We start from the raw sequence: 18,800 nt of genomic DNA on the forward strand, positions 1-18,800 counted from the left end.
ATCAGCAGTCACAAGAATCCCAGACTGAGCAATTAAATCTGGCTTTGCTGGGAATGATTATAGCTGAGTCATTATAGCAAAGCCACAAGGGGGCAGGCTTGGGCTTGAAATAACACCACAGAAGACATACTTAGCTATAATCTTTCTGTAGCAAAGCTAGACGGAGCAGCCTGACTTCTCAGTCGGGGATTCTTATCAGAGGTGATAACAGTCAGATTACACAGAGAACAATGAAACAAAGGGCAGATTAGGTGTTTACTGTCATGTTCCCACTGATTTATAAGGTAAAATACAAGAGGGTGCTTCGTCTCTGGTTCTCTTTAAATGATTTTTATTCAATAAAAATTGTTGATCGAATTCCCCAGTTCTTTCAACAATCAAAGATCGAGTGGTGGACTCTGATCAGTTTTTATGAAAATTGAATAGTGTAGAGTAGTATGTCAATTTCTTCATTTATAGACCCACGCAATTATTTTTCCCCCCGAAGTTTTCAATCTCCCCTTTCAAGAGACTCTGAAGCGAGTCTAAATTCACTTTTTTAACTTGCAGCCATGTTAAGAACTATAAGCCCTGCTAAACTGCCGCTATCCCGCGGCAAAACAAAGGGGTTTATACCCCCAAATCCCCCCTGCAAAATCCACAATTTTCTTGGTGGTGGATTTTGCTGCCCCGGGAGGCAGAGCTTTGAGCTGCAGCTCTGCCTCCATGTGCGTCAATCTGCCCATGGATCTCCGCCTCTGCCTGCCCCTCTCTGTGAAGGCAGATTGAGAGGGGCGGGGAGAGGCGGGGATTGACGTGCTGAGAGGCAGAGCTACAGCCATAAGCTCTGCCTCATCAGGAAGCGCTCCCCGGAGGTAGGAGAGGGGATTTGGGGGGTATAAACCCCTCGTTTTGCCGCGGGATAGCGGTGGTTTAGCAGGGGTTATACTGCTTAACATGGCTACAAGTTAAAAAAGTGAATTTAGACTCGTTTCAGAGTCTCTTTAATAATTGGGGAAAGATTGAACATGTGTTTGGTACATTGGTTAGCTTTTTCAAATGGTACAATTAGTCAGAAAGAATTGACTGTAATTCTTAAAAATAAAAATAAATGTAAAAATTGCAGTGTGTGGCCACCTTTGAGGTGCCCAGTAACGATCTAATATCGCGAATGATCGACCGCCTGATCCTATTGTTGCAATCAATCGGAAATGATTGTTCAGGCCCACTAAAAAGGGAAAATGACAAGCAATCCGATCAGAGTAAAAGAATCAATCCGGAATTTGTCAGAACAATCGATAGAACAAATCGTTCGCCATAGTCCAGCACCATTACAGATACCCATACATTACTTGATTTTCCATCAAGCGATTAAGCAACTTTATTGAGCGATCAACTACAATGTGGTCGATCAGAATTCAATCGACTAGTGGCCCACACACGAGATCCTGGGGATTCTTCTTCACTTACCGATCTGACCAATGTTGTGCCTCCATGGCTCTGAAACCAAAAATCTAATCTGTGTCCCTCCAAATCACATGACCAGGAGCCAATTCCTGGAGGGCTCTGTCACATCTGAGACGCTTTTCTGCGGTTTAACACAAAGTTAATACGTTGTGTAAACCAAGGTAATATGAAAGTCCATAGACTTTCATTTTACCTTTCACACCCGACGCTGCGTTTCGGTGCGTTGCGGTTCGACGCACCCGGGAGCTTTTAATTGTCGGGAGACGGCGTTTTCCCGTCATGTGGATTAGTAACCACCCCCGCTGATTGCGTCGCACCGCAACATCCCGACAACACGCCGCAGGGCATAATGCTTGCAGGAGACTGGCTCCTGCACGTGTTCTAGATGTGAAAGAAGACTTATGAACGACCAATATTTTCCATCCTGTCCAATCGAGTATAATTGGTCGATTTGACCAGATATCGATCGAGCTGAATGGAACATTACTGATCTGATAAAATGATGAAATCAAATGGTCGATCGTACAGGAAAATCGATCAATGCACCTTAAAGGGCAACTGAAGAGAAAGAAATATAGAGGCTGCCATATTTATTTCCTTTTAAGCAATACTAGTTGCCTGGCAGCCCTGGTGATCCTATTCCTCCAATACTTTTAGTAATAGACCCTGAACAAGCATGCAGCAGATCAGGTGTTACTGACATTATTGTCAGATCTGACAGGATTAGCTGCATGCTTGTTTCTGGTGTTATTCAGACACTGCTGCAGCCAAATAGATCAGCAGGATAGCCAGGTAACTGGTATTGTTTAAGGCTGTATTCACAGTGGGACGCTGCGGTTTTAATGCAACGTTAAAGTGGCAACATGTTTGCGTTAAGAGGTAATCCACTGCAATCAGTGAGTTACCACAACACAAAATTTTTTTAACACGACTTTAACGTCGCACTGTGAGCGGCCCATAGGATTAGCATTGCAGTGCGGTAAGCTGCGTTGTAAGACTTTATAACGTGCGACCATAACGTCCCTCTGTGAATGCGACCAATAAGGAAATAAATATGGCAGCCTCCATATTCCTCTCACTTCAGTTGCCCTTTAGGTCCCGTTCACATCTGAGCGGTTTGCTGGCGATTTCGGCAAAACGTTTAAGCGCTAACGCTTTTTAAAGCACGAGGGCTATAATAACCTATGGGCCCGTTCTCACTTGGGCGATTTGCGTTAATCGCCGGTGATTAACGCAAATCGGCAAACGCAAATTTGTATCCTGCACCATTTTCCAGCGATTTCCCGGCGATTGCGTTTAGTGCTATAGAAGTTCTAATCGCAATCGCGGAAAAAATATCGCCAAGTGTAAATGGCGATTTTTTTTCCCCACGTTAAACGCCAAAAATCGTCAAAGCAAAACACAAGCAAAAGCGCCAGCGTTTTGCGTTTTACAATTGTGAATGGGGCCTTAATGGTATCCGATCAAAAGAATGGGTGTCGTTAGACTTTTTACAAAGAGAAAATTGTACTTTTTTTTCTCTTTTTTTGTGTGTGCTTTAATTAGAAGAAAAGAAAAAAACTATTATGAAGTAATATTGGTGGTTGTTCCATGAAATGAGAGGATTGATGAGAGAAGAGGAGGGTGTGGCCATCTTTTGGGAGGCGATGCATTGCAGTGTGAATGTGATGTGAGAGTAGGATGGGGGGTAACACTGTCAGGGTGTCACGGTAACGCTGTATATTGCAGTGTGTTTAGCTGTTAGGTTGTCACGGTAACACTGTATATTGCAGTGTGTTTAGCTGTTAGGTTGTCACGGTAACGCTGTATATTGCGGTGTGTGTGTGTTTATAAGGACGGTAGTACCACAGCTGGGGGGGTCTCTCTTCCCTTGCTCACCAGGGGCTCTCATCGGATGTGTCTGCGTGTGGGTGGAGGGAGTGTACATCGCCCAATCAGCCAGCTGCGGTCTCTGCAGTAAAAAGAGGGAGGGGGGGATATGGGAGATGGAGGGGGGTGGCTGGCTGTATAAATCCTGTGGCTCTGCACATCCGAGCAGCCTCTCCTCATTATACACATCTCTCTGCATCTGCTCTGCGGTGCCTCAGACATGCCCGAGTGCTGGGATGGGGTGAGTGATGATTTGGGGGCCATGGAAACGTGGAGGGAGGAAGGATGCTGGGTACCACTTTCTGTAAATGATGGAAGGAAGGGAGGGGGGGTTCTTTGTGATGGATCTCCAGAATGTGTCTGCCTCAAGGTCACAGATGGCTTCCAATGTCGCAGCAGGCGAGCGTGCAGGCTGTAGAATCATGTAAACACGCGCCAGGCTGCTCTGTGCCCAGCGTTTCCGCGCTGCGAGCTTGTCGCCTGAGCCCGCCTGTATGACCTACATCTGACCTATCCAGCGTGCCGCCTCCCACCTCTTACTTATATCCTCATTATAACATCCAGAATTCTGCGCTCGCCACATGTTTCGTATTATCGTCTTGCTGCGTCCCAATCACTGCCCTGCGTCCGTTCTGTAATAGGCGATGTACTGATGTAAGGGTGCCGTCTGTATTGTCATCTCAGACAGTCTGCCACCCGCCTGTGTGACCTACAGGTGACCTATATGGGAGTGACATTACCCAGCATGCTGTGTGCGAAGAGAACCTACACTGTGCAGCCGACACAATACAGCCATCTGCCTAATATTGTGTACTCCCCACCCCCCCTCACTCCGCGCTGTCTACACATGTCTGCCCCATGGTACGCCCCCCCTCACTCCGCGCTGTCTACACATGTCTGCCCCATGGTATGCCCCCCCTCACCCCGCGCTGTCTACACATGTCTGCCCCATGGTGGCATGGACCTCACATCACCCCACATGCACCCTGTGGTACTTGGGAACAAGGTGTAAGCAATTCTTTTTCGTTCTGTTTGTTGTGAGGTGGGGCAGACTTGTCTTTCCTGCACATCACACATATACTCGATTGCATCTGGAGAACTTCAGGCCAAGCACACCATGATTCATCAGACCAGGGAAGCTTTTACTGATGTTCTGTGGAGCCATTGTCACACTATGGTGGCCCTTGTAGGGACAGGGGGCAGTAATTTGTGCTACAGCAGCCCTTCTGGGGATCGGACCGGACGGGGGTCCAGTGTGTGTGTAGAGTATGTGCGTACAGTGTGTGTGTGTGTGTGTGTACAGTGTGTGTGTGTGTGTGTGTGTGTGTGTGTACAGTGTGTGTGTAGAGTATGTGCGTACAGTGTGTGTGTGTGTGTACAGTGTGTGTGTGTACAGTGTGTGTGTGTGTGTGTAGAGTATGTGCGTACAGTGTGTGTGTGTACAGTGTGTGTGTGTACAGTGTGTGTGTAGAGTATGTGCGTACAGTATGTGTGTGTGTGTGTATGTAGTGTGTATGTGTGTAATGTGTGTAGAGTGTGTGTGCATACAGTGTGTGCGTACAGTGTGTGTGTGTGTGTATGTAGTGTGTATGTGTGTGTGTGTGCATACAGTGTGTGTGTGCATACAGTGTGTGTGTGTGTGTGTGTGTGTGTGTGTATCTGTGTGTGTGTGTATCTATGTGTGTGTGTGTGTGTGTGTGTATGTATGTATGTGCTGTGATCACTCGAGAACGCCTTGCATGATTTCAGCAAGTGTTGGTATACTGATCCCTTACTACCTGGGATAATATGTTTGGGGGGGGGGAGGGGGGGGGTCATAATCTCTCCATGTCGATCTTACAGATTGCCCAGCAAGCTCATGGTGAACCAGAACTCCCAGGAGTGTGTAAGGGGCTGAAAGGGATCAAATAGCCTCCTTACTAAAATGCAACACAGAATTTAGTCTTCTTATAACAGAAGGTATTTGCGATTATTCAGATTGGAGTGAGCACATGATGTCTCCCAAAATGCAACACTGCTGAATATGCAAATCATCTCTTTGTTGTCCCTGATAGCTAAACACAGAACTGCTGAAATCATTATTCTCCATGTCAGCCTGAATCTTAGGATGTAAGGGTTAAAGGGGAACTGAAGTAAGAGGTATACGGAGGCTGCCATATTTATTTCATTTTAATCAATACCAGTCGCCTGGCAGCCCTGCTGATCCTCTGCCTCTAATACTCTTAGCCACAGCCCCTGAACAAGCATGCAGCAGATCAGGTGTTTCAGACTTTAAAGTCAGATCTGACAAGACTAGCTGCATGCTTGTTTCTGGTGTTATTCAGATACTACTGCAGAGAAATAGACCAGCAGGGCTGCCAGGCAACTGGTATTGATTAAAAGGAAATAAATATGGCAGCCTCCGTATACCTCTTACTTCAGTTCCCCTTTAACGGGAACTTGAGGTGACAGGGATATGGAGGCTGACATGTTTATTTCCTTTTAAATAATGCACATTGCCTGGCTGTCCTGCTGATCCTCTGCCTCTAATACTTTAATGCTGGGAATACACCATACGTTTTCCGCTGGATAGATAATTTCTGATATGTCCGATATTCCTGCTGATCGTTTTTTGTCTCGATTTCTCATAGAAGTGATAAAGATAAGAAAAAGCGAGCGGAAGATAAGAGAGTCCAGCGCAGAATCGAGCAGAAAAAACAATTGGGTGGAAAATCGAGCAGAAAAACGTATTGTGTGTACCCAGCATGAGGTATAACCCCTGAACAAGCATGCAGCAGATCTGATGTCTGTGACAAATCTGACAAGATTAGCTGCACGCTGGTTTCAGGGGTGTGATTTAAGCCCGGAACCCACTAGGGCAATTTTGGCAGCCTTTTAGGATCGCTTACAATATCCAATGAAAGTGAGTGGGGTGGGGGGGGGGGGGGGGGAACCATTAGAGTGATTGCGATTAGGGGTAATCGCAGTCCATGTAGCATTTTAAGCGCACTTGAGCTCAAAGCAAAGTAAATAAGTGCTGCAACAATCGCTTTTCAATTCGATTTTGCAGCGTTGGGGGCCGAGCAATTAAGCTTTTAATAAAGTTTATTATACTTACTGGGTCTCTGTATTTCCTTCTTCCGTCTGTAGCTCCGCCCCCTAAAGGATGAGGTCACAGGCGCTTATCTGATTGGTTATAGAGAGGCACCTATGACCTCATCCTTTAGGGGGCGGAGCTACGGATGGAAGGACGACACCTAGTAAGTATAATATATTTGTGTCCCTCCCCAAAAAATGACGCTAATTGGTAGCGCTGTACAGCGTTTCCAAGCATCGGGGAATCGTTATCGCCCTAGGAATCGTTGTACGCGGCGCTGCTGCAATTTTAAAGCGCTGCAGCAATTTCTAGTGGGTTCCGGGCCTCAGACCCTACTGATCAGGAAGATCAGCAGGACAGCCAGGCAACTGGTATTGTTTAACCACTTGAGGACCCACCCTTTACCCCCCCTTAAGGACCAGCGCTGTGCTGAGTGATCTGTGCTGGGTGGGCTCTGCAGCCCCCAGCACAGATCATGTAGCAGGCAGAGAGATCAGATCACCCCCCTTTTTTCCCCACTAGGGGGATGATGTGCTGGGGGGGTCCGATCTCTCATGCCTGCATGTGGCTGGCGGGGGGGGCAGCTCAAAGCCCCCCTCCGCGGCGAAATTCCCCCCTCCCTCTCCTACCTGCTCCCCCCCCCCCCCCGGAGATCAGGGCTGCACAGGACGCTATCCGTCCTGTGCAGCCAGTGACGGGACGTCCCCTGTCACATGGCGGCGATCCCCGGCCGCTGATTGGCCGGGGATCGCCGATCTGCCTTACGGCCGTACAAATGTAAACAAAGCGGATTATTTCCGCTTGTGTTTACATTTAGCCTGCGAGCCGCCATCGGCGGCCCGCAGGCTATTCACGGAGCCCCCCGCCGTGAATTGACAGGAAGCAGCCGCTCGCCCGAGCGGCTGCTTCCTGATTAATCAGCCTGCAGCTGGCGACGCAATACTGCGTCGCTGGTCCTGCAGCTGCCACTTTGCCGACGCGCGGTATGAGTGCGCGGTCGGCAAGTGGTTAAAGGATACCAGAAGTGGCATGTGACATGAGACAGACATGTGTATGTACAGTGCCTAGCACACAAATGACTGTGCTGTGTTCCTTTTTTTCTTTCTCTGCCTGAAAGAGTTAAATATCAGGTATGTAAGTGGCTGACTCAGTCCTGACAGGAAGTGACTACAGTGTGACCCTCACTAATAAGAAATTCCCCTTTTTATCTCTTTCTTGCTCTCAGAAGCCAGTTTCTGCTAGGAAAGTGTTTTATAGTTGGAATTTCTTATCAGTGAGGGTCACACTGTAGTCACTTCCTGTCTGAGTCAGGACTGAGTCAGCCACTTACATACCTGATATTTAATGCTTTCAGGCAGAGAAAGAAAAAAAGGAACACAGCCTAGTTATTAGTGTGCTAGGCACTGTACATACCCATGGATACCTCGGGTATCCTTTAAATGAAATTAATATGGCAGCTTCTATAGGTCTCACACCTTGTAAAGAAAGGGGCTCATCTGTCTGCCATAAATATTTTCCTTTCCTTAGCAATGAGACTTGGGCAGGCTCTGTCGCAAGTTCACAGACTCTCCTTTCTCAGCCCACTTTTGATAGTTAGTGAGCGCTGCATGCTGGGAACACCCTTCAGGAGCTGCCATTTTGGAGATGCTCTGAGCCATTCGTCCAGCCATTACCATTTGGCTCAGCAGCCGTTCATCCGCATGAAGAATTGATTGTTCACTTCCTGGACAGATGCCATTATACGAAGATAATCAATGGTACTCTTATTAACAATTTAAAGAAAAGCTTTGTTGGAACCTTGAGCGTAATTCCTTGAAGGATTACCCAAGTCCCGGAGCAGCCTTTTTATGTGCTGGTAGTCTTTGGCACGCCCAGTATCGCAGTGCTGATATTTAGCTGTGTCATTTACATCCGTTCCGTGGAAACGTGGGCAGGGCGGCTTTCAGAGGGTCCAGAACACAATCCAACAACCTGATCTGTTTACATTAGAAATGTTGCTTGCCTCCTGAAGTGGGAGGATAATGGAGGCTGCCATATTTATTTCCAGCTAAACAATACCAGTTCCCTGGCAGTCCTGCTGATCTCTTTGGCTGCAGTAGGGTCTAAATCACACCAGAAACAAGCATGCAGCTAATCCAGACTTCAGTCAGAAACATCTAATCTGCATGCTTGTTCAGGGGCTGTGGCAAAAGATGCATACACACATCCAATTTTGATTGGCCAATCGCTGACCAATTTTCCTACCTCCATATAATATGACGGCTAACAGACTGTAAATACTATGAACAGATTGTGTAGGTATGTTCTCATAATACATGGAAGTGGGAAAATTGGCCATTCATTGGCCAATCAAAATTGGATGTGTGTGCCAGGCTTACGGTGGTGCGGTGTAACTGCTGTACGCCTGGTGCCACATGGGGGATACGGTGCAGGAAGCCGGGAGTCGCGCACAGAGGGGGGGGGGGGGGGGAGGGTTACATTATATCTGTGGGAGTATAGCACCTGGGTGTCCATCGATTAAATTGGTTGTCTCGATATCGCACGCCATTACTGTCGTGCACCACGTTGGACCGGTAATGCGATCATTCAGGATTGATTGAGGCCCATTCGCTTTTCTGTTTTCAGACAATACGTTCACTAAAAATTGTGCCGTTAATGGTCACCTTAAGGGATATCCGAGGTGACAAGTGACATGATGAGATAGACGTGTATGTACAGTGCCCAGCACACAAATAACTAGGCTGTGCTCCTTTTTTTCTTTCTCTGCCTTGAAAGAGTTAAATATCAGGTATGTAAGTGGCTGACTCAGTCCTGACTCAGACAGGAAGTGACTACAATGACCCTCGCTGATAAGAAATTCCAACTATAAAACACTTTCCTAGCAGAAAATAGCTTCTGAGAGCAGGAAAGAGATAAAAAGGCTCAATAGTTCATAGATTTTAGCTCTGGCATACTTCAATGAATGTGCCATTGAGCAAAGACAATGAAACCGTAAAAACTTAAAAAGTAGATTTAAATATAAAATAAAACTGTGGGATATCTTTAAAAAGTAATTTTTAGGAGAAGGAGGATAGATACAATTGTTTATTTCATTCGTTTATTTTCACCTTGGGTGTCCTTTAACATGTTCAGAGCCCTTAACCTTAAATATCACTATTTAGCAATCTCATCTTCTCCATTATAATCAGGCTGCCGTCAGTAAAATGTCCATATTCTAATTTCTGCTCCAGAGCCCATAAATATATCATCACATAACTTTTATATTATCATCCGGTGCTAACTTCATATTTATAAATTCTGCTTCTGTATTCCGGCCTCAGGATATGGCCTGCTGCACCATTATATCCTATCCCCCCCCCCCCTCCCCCCTGTCAGCCGCATTCCCTTCCCTGCGCCCCCCCTGGTGGTGTCTTCTGATGTGCAGCACACCATGTCCTATCAATACACTGTAATCTTAGCTACATCAGAATGAAGTCTGGGGTGTGACTCTGCATTGTAATCTTTGCTATTTCTTGTTTCGTGGTTAGACTCTCCATCGTCAGGAGTAATTTACCTACACTAGAGTGCCTCTCCAGCCGATGAATAGAATATTATATTAGAAGAAAGATTCAAATAACTGAAAACCCCACAGCCAAAAGTATTTTGCTTGTAATAGCTGAAACAAAGTATTTGTATTGTTATTACGGTACTTAGTGTTTATATAGCGCTGACATCTTCTGCAGCGCTTTACAGTACATAGAGTATTGTCACGTAAAGGAGCTTACTAGCTAGTTTTAAATGAACATCATTCTGTGTTCCTGAAGACTGTTTGTCACTATAGTAGAATCCCAGCTATGCGCTGTGCAGACCTCACATAGCAGAGCTCACTGCCATGTAAGGAGCGTTCCTTCCTTAGTTACCCGCATTGCTTGCTTAGCAACGCACGTAACATTACCTGCAGATGGTCCTGCTCCTGTGAAGTATCGTTACTGCGATACTGCGGCACTCGCGGACTCTACAGTGTTAATTTGTATGGCAGCTGCATAAATCTGTGTCGTTCACATGACACAAACAAATCTATTATCTGCTCTTATCTCTGTGTATTGACACTGCTCAGTACCACTTCTCTAGCCCTGTATGTTGGGTGTAGTTCCTAGTATCAGCTCTTATCTCTATGTACTGACGCTGCCCAGTACCACTTCTCTTGTCCTGTATGTTGGGTGTAGTTCCTAGTATCTGCTCTTATCTCTATGTACTGACACTGCCCAGTACCACTTCTCTTGCCCTGTATGTTGGCTGTAGTTTCTAGTATCTGCTCTTATCTCTGTGTATTGACACCGCCCAGTACCACTTCTCTTGTCCTGTATGTTGGGCGTAGTTCCTAGTATCTGCTCTTATCTCTGTGTATTGACACTGCTCAGTACTACTTCTCTTGTCCTGTATGTTAGGTATAGTTCCTAGTATCTGCTCTTATCTCTGTGTAGTGACGCTGCCCAGTACCACTTCTCTTGCCCTGTATGTTGGGTGTAGTTCCTAGTATCTGCTCTTATCTCTGTGTATTGACACTGCTCAGTACCACTTCTCTTGTGCTGTATGTTGGGTGTAGTTCCTAGTATCTGCTCTTATCTCTGTGTATGGACACTGCCCAGTACCACTTCTCATCCTGTATGTCAGGTGTGATTCCTAGTATCTGCTCTTATCTCTGTGTATTGACACTGCTCAGTACCACTTCTCTAGCCCTGTATGTTGGGTGTAGTTCCTAGTATCTGCTCTCATCTCTATGTATTGACACCGCCCAGTACCACTTCTCTTGTCCTGTATGTTGGGTGTAGTTCCTAGTATCAGCTCTTATCTCTGTGTATTGACACTGCCCAGTACCACTTCTCTTGTCCTGTATGTTGGGTGTAGTTCCTAGTATCAGCTCTTATCTCTGTGTATTGACTCTGCCCAGTACCACTTCTCTTGTCCTGTATGTTGGGTGTAGTTCCTAGTATCTGCTCTTATCTCTGTGTAGTGACGCTGCTCAGTACCACTTCTCTTGTCCTGTATGTTGGGTGTAGTTCCTAGTATCTGCTCTTATCTCTGTGTATTGACACTGCTCAGTACCACTTCTCTTGTCCTGTATGTTGGGTGTAGTTCCTTGTATCTGCTCTTATCTCTGTGTATTGACACTGCTCAGTACCACTTCTCTTGTCCTGTATGTTGGGTGTAGTTCCTAGTATCAGCTCTTATCTCTGTGTAGTGACACTGCCCAGTACCACTTCTCTTGTCCTTTATGTTGGGTGTAATTCCTAGTATCTGCTCTTATCTCTGTGTATTGACACTGCTCAGTACCACTTCTCTTGTCCTGTATGTTGGGTGTAGTTCCTAGTATCAGCTCTTATCTCTGTGTAGTGACACTGCTCAGTACCACTTCTCTTGTCCTGTATGTTGGGTGTAGTTCCTAGTATCTGCTCTTATCTCTGTGTATTGACACTGCTCAGTACCACTTCTCTTGTCCTGTATGTTGGGTGTAGTTCCTAGTATCTGCTCTTATCTCTGTGTATTGACACTGCTCAGTACTACTTCTCTTGTCCTGTATGTTGGGTGTAGTTCCTAGTATCTGCTCTTATCTCTGTGTATTGACACCGCCCAGTACCACTTCTCTTGTCCTGTATGTTGGGTGTAGTTCCTAGTATCAGCTCTTATCTCTGTGTATTGACACTGCCCAGTACCACTTCTCTTGTCCTGTATGTTGGGTGTAGTTCCTAGTATCTGCTCTTATCTCTGTGTATTGACACCGCCCAGTACCACTTCTCTTGTCCTGTATGTTGGGTGTAGTTCCTAGTATCTGCTCTTATCTCTGTGTATTGACACTGCTCAGTACCACTTCTCTTGTGCTGTATGTTGGGTGTAGTTCCTAGTATCTGCTCTTATCTCTGTGTATTGACACTGCTCAGTACCACTTCTCTTGTCCTGTATGTTGGGTGTAGTTCCTAGTATCTGCTCTTATCTCTGTATTGACACTGCTCAGTACCACTTCTCTTGTCCTGTATGTTGGGTGTAGTTCCTAGTATCAGCTCTTATCTCTATGTACTGACACTGCTCACTACCACTTCTCTTGTCCTGTATGTTAGGTGTAGTTCCTGGTATCTGCTCTTATCTCTGTGTAGTGACACTGCCCAGTACCACTTCTCTTGTCCTTTATGTTGGGTGTAGTTCCTAGTATCTGCTCTTATCTCTGTGTATTGACACTGCTCAGTACCACTTCTTTTGTTCTGTATGTTGGGTGTAGTTCCTAGTATCTGCTCTTATCTCTGTTTATTGACACTGCTCAGTACCACTTCTCTTGTCCTGTATGTTGGGTGTAGTTCCTAGTATCTGCTCTTATCTCTGTGTAGTGACACTGCCCAGTACCACTTCTCTTGTCCTGTATGTTGGGTGTAGTTCCTAGTATCTGCTCTTATCTCTGTGTATTGACACTGCTCAGTACCACTTCTCTTGTCCTGTATGTTAGGTGTAGTTCCTAGTATCAGCTCTTATCTCTGTGTATTGACACTGCTCAGTACCACTTCTCTTGTCCTGTATGTTAGGTGTAGTTCCTAGTATCTGCTCTTATCTCTGTGTAGTGACACTGCCCAGTACCACTTCTCTTGTCCTGTATGTTGGGTGTAGTTCCTAGTATCTGCTCTTATCTCTATGTACTGACGCTGCCCAGTACCACTTCTCTTGTCCTGTATGTTGGGTGTAGTTCCTAGTATCTGCTCTTATCTCTGTGTAGTGACACTACCCAGTACCACTTCTCTTGTCCTGTATGTTGGGTGTAGTTCCTAGTATCTGCTCTTATCTCTGTGTAGTGACACTGCCCAGTACCACTTCTCTTGTCCTGTATGTTGGGTGTAGTTCCTAGTATCTGCTCTTATCTCTGTGTATTGACACTGCTCAGTACCACTTCTCTTGTCCTGTATGTGTGGTGTAGTTCCTAGTATCTGCTCTTATCTCTGTGTATTGACACTGCTCAGTACTACTTCTCTTGTCCTGTATGTTGGGTGTAGTTCCTAGTATCTGCTCTTATCTCTGTGTATTGACACTGCTCAGTACCACTTCTCCTGTCCTGTATGTTGGGTGGAGTTCCTAGTATCTGCTCTTATCTCTGTGTATGGACACTGCCCAGTACCACTTCTCTTGTCCTGTATGTTGAGTGTAGTTCCTAGTATCTGCTCTTATCTCTGTGTATGGACACTGCCCAGTACCACTTCTCTTGTCCTGTATGTTGGGTGTAGTTCCTAGTATCAGCTCTTATCTCTGTGTACTGACACTGCCCATTACCACTTCTCCTGTCCTGTATGTTGGGTGTAGTTCCTAGTATCTGCTCTTATCTCTGTGTATTGACACTGCTCAGTACCACTTCTCTTGTCCTGTATGTTGGGTGTAGTTCCTAGTATCTGCTCTTATCTCTGTGTATGGACACTGCCCAGTACCACTTCTCTTGTCCTGTATGTTGGGTGTAGTTCCTAGTATCAGCTCTTATCTCTATGTACTGACACTGCCCAGTACCACTTCTCCTGTCCTGTATGTTGGGTGTAGTTCCTAGTATCTGCTCTTATCTCTGTGTATTGACACTGCTCAGTACCACTTCTCTTGTCCTGTATGTTGGGTGTAGTTCCTTGTATCTGCTCTTATCTCTGTGTATTGACACTGCTCAGTACCACTTCTCTTGTCCTGTATGTTGGGTGTAGTTCCTAGTATCTGCTCTTATCTCTGTGTATTGACACTGCTCAGTACCACTTCTCTTGTCCTGTATGTTAGGTGTAGTTCCTAGTATCTGCTCTTATCTCTGTGTAGTGACACTGCCCAGTACCACTTCTCTTGTCCTGTATGTTGGGTGTAGTTCCTAGTATCTGCTCTTATCTCTGTGTTGTGACACTGCTCAGTACCACTTCTCTTGCCCTGTATGTTGGGTGTAGTTCCTAGTATCTGCTCTTATCTCTGTGTATTGACACTGCTCAGTACCACTTCTCTTGCCCTGTATGGTGGGTGTAGTAGGATATATACCTGGGATCGTGGTGCTGATAAGTGAGTGCGCTATGCTCATGCTACAATGAACACACACGGGTTGTACCCCAATAGTCTGATTTCAGCCTCCAACAAGTCATGTGATAAGCACAGTATTGCAGTCACATGCAACCTAGGCTGGTGCCCAGGGCATGGTCGGTGTTCGGGGGCATGTCTGTCATTCTCTCTGAACCGAAAGTCCTGGTGATAAGCGGTGATAGCCAACACACCTTGCCTAGGACTCTATTTCCCCTTACTCTGCGTCTGAGCGCAGTTTATCTCACAGGCAGGTAAGATGGTATCTAGTCTTACTGTGACCTCCACTGCAATACCCCTTGGGAAGTGGACTGCCCTCTAGTGGGGGAAGAGATAGTCTGAGCTGATGTCAGTACCTTCAGTGGCTGGATAGTGTACTGGTTAAGGGCTCTGCCTATGACATGGGAGACCAGGGTTTGAATCCTGGCTATGGTCAGTACCTATTCAGTAAGGAGTTCAAGGCAAGACTCCCTAACACTGCAGGGTGGCCTCTTGAGCGCGTCCCAGTGGCTGCAGCTCTTGAGCGCTTTGAGTCCGACAGGAGAAAAGCGCTATACAAATGTTCGGATTATTATCGGATTATTCAGCTGGTGTTGCGCATCTCATGTGGAAAGTACCAGGCAAGCTGAGTCTGGCAGTAGAGTTCCTCCTTAGATCTTGTTTGGAAGCTGTAGAAAGCAGGCCTGGTATATGTCTCATCCCATAAGGGAGTGATGAAAGCATAGGCAGTGTGTGTGACATGTCCCTGCCCTCTGGTCATGTGTGACAAGCAGCGGTAACTGGATTACAGCACAGCTCTGACTTCCATTGCTATCAGTCCCTGGACATATGTCTTTATATCGGGGCTGTATGTTTTCCATCAGCTAGGAGGCCTGGATGCAGCTGAATGTCACGCACATGTCACCTGCTGTATACAAGGCGGTCAGAAGACAAAATAAGACTAGTGACTTTAAAGAGGAACTCCCTGATTTACATTCTGACATTTATCACATGGTGACATTTTTCCTGCTGGCAGGGATGTCAGTGGAAGGAGATGCTGCTTGCTTTTTAGTCAGTTGTGAACAGCTGTTATTTCCCACAGTGTGATGTCAGGACCATGCAACAAGGTTCACAGACTGGAAACTGCCAGGAGTACCATGGTCCTCGGGTTTCTTGTGGGAGGGGTTTCACCACACTATCAGTCATACAGCGCTCCCTGATGGTCGATTCGAGAAAAGGAATAGACTTCTCATGGGAAAGGGGGTATCAGCTACTGATTGGGATGAAGTTCAATTCTTGGTTACGGTTTCTCTTTAAATCAGGTTGTATCAGTGTGCTATAAAGCCCAGACCGCTCCATACACACAGATGAGTTAATGGGATATAGAACTTATACGGCCTACATGAACAGCTGTATACTAGGCTGTATTTGTGTTGTAAAGCAGTGGCCCCCTCCTACACTGCCCCCTGAGGCTGGAGCCTCTCTCTCCTCTGCCTCGCCCTGTGCCCCCTTCTACACCCTGCCCTGAGGCTGGAACCTCTCTCTCCTCTGCCTCGCCCTGCGTCCCCTCCCACACTGCGCCCTGAGGCTGGAGCCTCTCTCGTCTCTGCCTCGGCCCGGCCGTGGTTTCAGGTGTACATTCAGATAAGTGACTTCATTTTTAGGCTGTATCTGTGCTAAAAACCTACATTTTGAAAGAGATAAAAACATTAAAAACGTTAACAACAACCTTTAACCACTTAAGGACCAGGCTCTCTATGCCTGATCTGTGCTGCGTAGGCTCTCCAGCCCGCAGCACCGATCAGGAGTGCAGCAGGGCGATCAGACTTCCCCCCCCTTTTTCCCCACTAGGGGGATGTCCTGCTGGGGGGGTCTGATCGCCGCCGGCTGCCTGTTATTTGCGGGGGCTCCTCAAAGCCCCCCTCCGCAGCGATTTCCACCCTCTCTGCCTTTCCCTCCCTCTCCCTCTCGCTATGGGCGGCGCAGGTCGGAGATCAGCCTATCAGATGCCGGCGATCCCCGGCCAATCAGAGGCCGGGGATCGCCGATCTCCTTTACGGCGCTACTGCGCAGCAGCGCCGTATGATGTAAACAGCGGGGATTTCTTCCCCGCGTGTTTACATTTAGCCTGCGAGCCGCGATCGGCAGTTCGCAGACTGTTCACGGAGACACCCTCCGTGAACTGACATGGAACGGCCGCTCGTACGAGCAGCCGTTTCCATGTAATACCACTTACGACCAGCCGCCGCCTATCGGCGTTAGGCGGATCTTTAAAAGTGAACCTGAGGTGAAAATAAACTGTTGAGATAAAAAATTATATTTATCCTCCTACTCCTAAAAATGACTTTTTTTTAAAGAGACACTGAAGCGAGAAAAAAAAATATGATATAGTGAATTGGTTGTGTACTATGAATATTTACTAGAAGATTAGCAGCAAAGAAAATATTCTCATACTTTTATTTTCAGGTATATAGTGTTTTTTCTAACATTGCATTATTCTATAATATGTGCAGATTACACAACACTCAGCATTCAAAATGAGTCTTTCAGAGCAGTCTGTGAAGTAATGACCTCTCCTCTGGCAGAGAAAAACTAAATTGTTCACTAACAGTTGAGATAATAAAAGTCAGATAACAGCCCTCTCCAAGACTAAAGGCCCATACACACGTCTGATTTCCTCGAACGACGGGTCGTTTGAACGTCCCGTCGTTCGTCCGCTAAATCGGGAGTGTGTACAGACTATTGTTCGTTTGATAAGAGTGGGTTTGAGCGATCCGCCCGGCCTATCGCTCAAACTCACTCTTATCAAACGAACGATAGTCTGTACACACTCCCGATTTAGCGGGCAAACGACGGGACGTTCAAACGACCCGTCCGCGGAAATCCGACGTGTGTATGGGCCTTAACTTAGTCGGAGAGCTTAATGGCTTGTTTGCATAGAGATAACAACTGGAGTTTCTCAACTCTTCCTGTAGTGGAAACAATTAGACTGATGTATCTGATCTTAATGTTTTATTTCTTAGCTGTGCTACACATACAAATCATAATATCATCATTTTTTTTTCGCTTCAGTGTCTCTTTAAGTATCCCATGGTTTTCTTTTATATTTAAACATTTACAAAGCAGGTTGAATGTTTTACTGCGTCTAATTAGTGGCAGCCTATTAAGTGTCTCAGAGTTAGGGAAAGGTCAATAGTTCATGGATTATATCTCTCCCTGCCCTCAGAAGTTGTATTCTGCCAGAAAAACTTTTATGGCTGTAATTTGCTTATCAGTGATGCTCACTATATTCCTGACAATGTACTGACAAGACAGAAGCTGTCACTTGCATGCCTGAAAACTAAGTCTTTCAGGCAGCAAAATAAAACAAGAGAAACAGCCTGGTTAGTAAGATGTTTAGTACCGTACATACACACGTTTATCTCATCATGTCACATGTCGCCTTGGGTACACTTTAAAAAAAGACGTAAGATAGTGGAGACAGACAAGGGGGCTCATCCTCCAGGTCGATGAAGAGCAAGCGCTTACCTTTTTGGACTATAAGACACATTCCCCCCTCCCCCCCCAAATGTGTGTGTCAAAATGGAATGACATCCTGTTTAGGTAACAATAGGCCCCACTCTACATATACGCACACTTGAGAGTTTCCTGCATTATCAGTCTTCATACACAATACCCGTCTAGTCTTCTCATTTAGGTGAAATTAATGAAGGGGATACTGGCCGGGTATTGGCTAGCTGCTATTCAAATGTCATTACAGCACTCTTCAAAGGAGATGCAAATGTGTACACTCTATGTATGATGGTATTTCAGGCACAGCAGATGGAATGTGGACAAGCTGAATTCCACATTAGATCTAGGAGTTAAGATGGCTGCCATGTCCTGTATATGTCACCCCATTAAACTCACCATCTGACATAGAATGCATGAAGACCAGACACTTTTATACCCTCATCTCAAGTGGGGGTCAACCACAAAACTCTCATGCAGCGATGATGGGCATCTTGTGTGAACGGCTGGCATACTGCAGGGTAAGGAACACATCGCCCCAACACTGAGCTGCTTATTGATTTTACTGTTATATCCCGTATTGGGATGTCCTGAGTATTTACATTGTGATGTTGTGGAGGGAGGTTCCAAAGGTGGGGGGTGGAGTTTCAAATATTTGACCATGTGAGATTTGTGATTTGACGCCATTGAAGGTGAGGATATAAAAATGTCTGATCTTCATGCATTCTATGTCAGATGGTGAGCTTAGCAGCTTGAGAAAGGACTATGCGTCCGAAACAGCGGGCTGTCGCTGTGCTTGGACATGCACAAATAAAAGAGCTATACTGCATAAAGTGGTGCGACCTAAAAAAAATGTTCTCGATTGGACTTA

At 46.1% G+C, this 18,800-nt stretch overlaps 1 protein-coding gene across 6 annotated transcripts in view; it reads left to right on the plus strand.

Annotated features, from left to right (window-relative positions):
* The window catches only part of NDRG4 (NDRG family member 4), a 196,488-nt gene that overhangs the window by 79,878 nt on the left and 97,810 nt on the right, over positions 1-18,800 (plus strand). Inside the window, exon 1 of one of the 6 annotated variants that reach the window (XM_068260623.1) lies at positions 3,442-3,556. The exons of the other annotated variants lie outside the window; for them this stretch is intronic. Coding sequence (XP_068116724.1) covers positions 3,536-3,556 — 21 coding nt within the window. The 5' untranslated portion in view covers positions 3,442-3,535. Of the gene's footprint in view, positions 1-3,441; positions 3,557-18,800 lie in introns of those variants that run through there. 6 annotated transcript variants of the gene reach the window in all.

Source organism: Hyperolius riggenbachi, chromosome 11, assembly GCF_040937935.1.
Source record: "Hyperolius riggenbachi isolate aHypRig1 chromosome 11, aHypRig1.pri, whole genome shotgun sequence".
Lineage (NCBI taxonomy): Eukaryota > Metazoa > Chordata > Amphibia > Anura > Hyperoliidae > Hyperolius > Hyperolius riggenbachi.